The 4,524-nt window shown below is 48.8% G+C and overlaps 1 protein-coding gene across 1 annotated transcript; it reads right to left on the bottom strand.

The window, feature by feature from the left end:
- Positions 1–869: 869 nt before the first annotated feature.
- Positions 870–3,025, bottom strand: LOC149344188 (uncharacterized). Its single transcript, XM_089542797.1, has 5 exons — positions 2,047–3,025; positions 1,785–1,920; positions 1,482–1,718; positions 1,058–1,421; positions 870–889 (listed from the first exon to the last, which is right to left on the bottom strand). Exons 1-5 carry the CDS (start codon positions 2,985–2,987, stop codon positions 870–872), a joined length of 1,698 nt encoding a protein of 565 aa, XP_089398923.1. The 5' UTR covers positions 2,988–3,025.
- Positions 3,026–4,524: the final 1,499 nt, after the last annotated feature.

Genomic DNA, 4,524 nt, shown 5'->3' with positions numbered 1-4,524 from the left:
TAGCGAGCACTTGTACATTGTGGCACGGCCGGTCGATCCCTCCTTGGGAGCGGCCTGCCGAAAGCGCCTCCCGGCCTGTGATGGCGGAAGTACCAGCTTGCGCCGCTGCGGCGGCCATGGCGCTGGCTATCGGTGAAGGAGTAGAAGCGCTGGCGGCACGGTGTGCGCATTTCTAACGGAATCGTTGCCTGCAGTTTTGTGGTGTATGCACTGCCCCTCGCGGTATGCACTGGGCCTCGGAGCCCTGTGAGTTAGGGCTCCGAAATTTAATAAAAATTACATTTCGATCTACTGGTTCTTTATCCTGTAGTATTCATAATGGTATAAAGTAGGGAACGGGGTTGCCGGGTATAATTTCACACCTTTGGAAACGCAAATAAAATGATCACGGTCGCGTACGCGGATGTTTGTCGATATCCGCGTGGTCGGTAAATTTCGCAGCACACAAAGCTATACAGAACACGCAACTGAGATTGCCATAACGACTAATGACATTGTTTTGTACACGCATGCTCAACTCATGCCCTTTGTTCACGGCAAAGACGCACTTATTACTTTTTTCGAAGAAAGTGCGCCCTCAGATAACTAGAATTTTTTTTTTTACTCAGTATTGTTGATGTATATAAAAGACGGCGAGCAGTAACGATTTTTCGTACATTTCCGCTTATGCAGGACATAAATACATGTTGTAACGTGACGGCGAGCCGAAGACTGGACTACACGGCGAGTGGCCATGGCATGATTTAATGGTGCTGGGCCTTGCGTGAGCGCTCCTGTACTCACCACTGCTCGCTCTGTAGTCTTGTAGTTTGCGACAATATTGTGAATTATGTCAAGGAGGAGGGGCTAAAGGCGAACCATGTGTCTCCTCACGAGACTTTCAGCACATCTGACAACAGCACAAGGATACTTTGTGTGCCTTTGATACAGTAATAAATACACGCAGCATACAAAAATGAAAGCTAGAAACACTTTAATAAGACCACTCGTCCAACATGTGCTCTCTATAGACGCAAGACTTTTCGGGATAGAGGCTTCCGCGAAAGTTTCAGGATACTTTCCAGAGAGCTATTCACGTCTCCTGCCCAGTTGGCTAGGAGTGTCCTCAACAGCTTCTTAACAAAGATCTCACAAAGTTCTTCACAGTGTTGTGGGTATATGCAGTCTTTGCACCACATCACAGGGCAGTCCTTCAAGCGAGGAAGCACGGCATTGGAAAGAAGTTTGGAAATACGTGCACAACGAGGAAGCTTTGCTGACATAAGGGCCCTCTCGACGAACGTGCAGATGAGCTTGCACAGCCACACAGCTTCAGGGCGCGCATAACTCAGACCTCCTTGGTCAAGGCCGGACACGAACTTGTATGCTCCGTCACGTGAAGGCTTTCCTTTAAGCAGCAGCTTACACTCAGGGCATGTGACCTGAAAAAGTAATCACGTGCGTAATTTACCGCCGCTTGGTTTCAAGATAAATATGCTTACCTTTCTTTCACAAACAAAGACAAGGTAGCCAGCCAAGTACGTGAGTGGCGCGAACTCAATTTCCGAAGGTACTTCGTCGTACTTCATGACGTGCTGAATTTTCCAAAGCACAGCCAGGGCATCTTCTGGAACTGCTGGATTTTTCACTTCGCAGGTGACGTTCGCACATCTCAGTGCCGCTTGGCACTCTGAGCTGGAAGGTGCATTTCCATGCCTGGCAGCCTCCAAGATGCCTACCTGCAAAATAACGTTTTCACCCGTTCGTGAAAAAAGTATTCAGTTTGATTACAATATCTGACTTGCCTTAAGCAACTTTTCCGCCGTGAAGACAGCTGTTCTGGCGTCTACTCGGTCGTTGCCACCGTTGAACTGGCGGAAGCAGCTGAACAGGGACTCAACTGGGTCACTGTTAAAGGGCCCGGTGAGCACGTACTTGAAGCTAAAAAAAAAAACGACAATTAAATGAGAACATCAAAGGCTAGTACTGCGCCCGTTTTTTTTTTCCTTGAGCCATGGACTAAACGGCTACAATTAAATAAGCAAGTTTAGTGAAATTTATACTTGCCCGAGATCCGTCAGCAGATACTCGACCACAGCGACTGTTGATCTCGTCGTCATGACAGTGGCTTCATAAGTATCCTTAGTGAGGAACTTCGCACGTGACTCCCCACTTCGCACTTTGATGTTTTCAAGGAAGCTGATAAAGTCGACCTCAAGCCAGGTTAGCCGATCGTCATCTGCTTCGACGAATGGTGTTTGCCTTGACTTCCAAGTGGAGATGTCGTGAAGGTCGTACCACATACTTATTGCCTTCATAAATGCGATGGTCGATCCGCAGTCGCGGAATTCTGATGCTTTTTCGTGTGAGTGAGGATGCTCCTGAAGGTACTCCAAGGTGTTGATTACGACCGGTGAAAATATTAATGTTGCGCGGCATACCTTCATTTTTTCTAGATTGTTTGGCTGCACGTGAGCTCGGCTTAATAATCGCACCGGCTTGACCAACAACTGCTCCTGAATCTCATATAAAGTGTGGAGGAAAAAACCACCTCTAATGGGCTCTACACCATCAAACATCTCTCTTTCCAGCAGGTTTGTTCTCAGGTTCTTGATGAGATGAATGGGATCAAATGAGAGGAACAGAGGGTCACCTTCGCGTACTGGATGACGAACAACAGGTTGGAGTGTATTGTCCTCGGACATGTCGCGGAACATTGCGGTGTTGGTCTGGTGGTTGTCGGTGACAACACGAACAATGCGGATTCCTGCCTCTTCAACCGCCTTGATGACACTTAGCGTCATAGTGAGGAGCTGGTCATGCTTGAGGTTTCTTGTAAAAAAGCAACTGACCGGAATAACATAGGGTGTGGACAGCCCTCTTACAACAAAACAAAGGAGTCTAGTGGCCACTTCACTAGCACCTTTTCTAGCCTCGCACACAGTGTCAACCAGCCCAAATATTTTGTCTACCTGACGATCATAAATTACTTTCTGCTGGATCGACATTTCGTCAATGATGAGGCTGCAGTATGTTTCTTTTTCCGATTTCATACCTTCCCTCTCTACCTGCAGTCGTTCCTTGATGAGGCTCGTGACTCCGGTCTCTCCCGTAGACGACCCAACAAACTTCTCCAGCGTGCTTCGGCACGGCAGTTTCAGAAGCTTTCTTCCGCGCACCAAGTCGTATCCTTTGGAGGACGTTGCTTTCCATAATATACACTCTCTCAATGTTGGCTCGTCCAAAGCTGGTCTTGCTTTGTCAAAGTTCATGACCTGTTCCAAGACAAATTTAGCAGTCTTGTCACCGTCTGCTGCAGCCTTGGACATGTTCACTGCGGCCTGCACAGCTCGGTCATCTTCATAACGTTTCAATCGTTGGCGGACTTCGTCATAACTTTCTTTCAGCTTTTGCAGTCGCTCATTAAGTCTTCGGGTTTGCATTTCAAAGCGATGAGCTTTTCTTTTAGTCTCGTCGAAAAATCCTGTCAAATTGAATGACGTCTGACATTCTCCGTCTTTACACTCCTTTATCCGACATACCTCTACACCAATGCAATCGTCCGAAGAATGGCTTTCTGCTACAGCTGACTGGACTCTGAAACTTTCGCTTCCGCAGTGTTCAGTGCTGAAATCTGAGTGTGCAGATTTCTCTTCCGCATTCATTCCTCTCGATTTACCTTCTAAAGTGCCGGTCGTCTGAGATATGAGAACGTCAGGTTGCGCACGACAAAGCGTTCTCCGCTTCTTTGAAGTCACCGGCTGTTTGTATGTGGGATAGAAGGGAAAATTCGTCGGAACCGCCGTCGGCCTGAGCAACTTGCGCTTCGTTCCTTGTCGATAATCCTCCTGATTGAAATGCAGTGAGCATACAACTGCTCTGGAGCTCGGTTGCCACTGGCTGCCCTTGTCACCACCTTGCCGCGAGATGTTGCGTAACCACTCTTCCCGAAGGCTTGCATTGGACTGTAGTTCATGGTAACAAAGTTCCGGGTTTCTTGCAGCATTTGATAGGCAGCGCGGCACACAACAGTTTTTAGGCATTATCGAAAACCCCTTAGAGGATCTGGCAAAAAACGTGGCTTAAGCAATCATCGTAGGAGCACGTGCAACAGAGCTTACCGAGGAGCATTCTTTCGCTCGACGAAAGCGTACGACAAGGCACCGCGTTTACGGTTATTCGCCAGTGTTGTGCGCAGCTACACTCAGAAAAAGAGTTCACAATGCTTGTTTTCGACGCACGCACCTGAGCGCAGTGAAGTTCGAACAGGAACACCACGTAAACTCAAGAGAAAACACACAAAGCCTCAGCTTCCGAGTCTCCGACCGCGCCGGCCTGCCGGGAGCGTTTCACCGATGCTTGGCGCCCCTAGCGGCCGAAATGGCAATTAGCCGCATCACACACTCCCCTTTGTCTGCTCCGCGACTCGGCAGGCCGCTCCCAAGGAGGGAGATCGAGCGGCCGTGATTGTGGGGATGGAGGGCAGTCGGTTGAATTCCCCGGCACCCTTCCCGACCTTCGCAAGTTAGCATCACTCCTCGTTAG

Source organism: Amblyomma mixtum, chromosome 5 (genome assembly GCF_055824585.1).
Source record: "Amblyomma mixtum isolate Tamu chromosome 5, ASM5582458v1, whole genome shotgun sequence".
NCBI classification, from domain to species: Eukaryota; Metazoa; Arthropoda; class Arachnida; order Ixodida; family Ixodidae; genus Amblyomma; species Amblyomma mixtum.
Note: the sequence above shows the minus strand (reverse complement) of the source record. Positions and strands in the feature narration are given on the sequence as shown.

Coding starts and splice junctions, on each gene's coding strand:
- LOC149344188 (XM_089542797.1), bottom strand. CDS start 2,987: ATGTCGATCCAGCAGAAAGTAATTTATGATCGTCAGGTAGACAAAATA. Junction 1,719..1,784: donor CGGCGGAAAAGTTGCTTAAG/GCAAGTCAGATA, acceptor GTTATTTTGCAG/GTAGGCATCTTGGAGGCTGC. Junction 1,422..1,481: donor TCTTTGTTTGTGAAAGAAAG/GTAAGCATATTT, acceptor TTACTTTTTCAG/GTCACATGCCCTGAGTGTAA.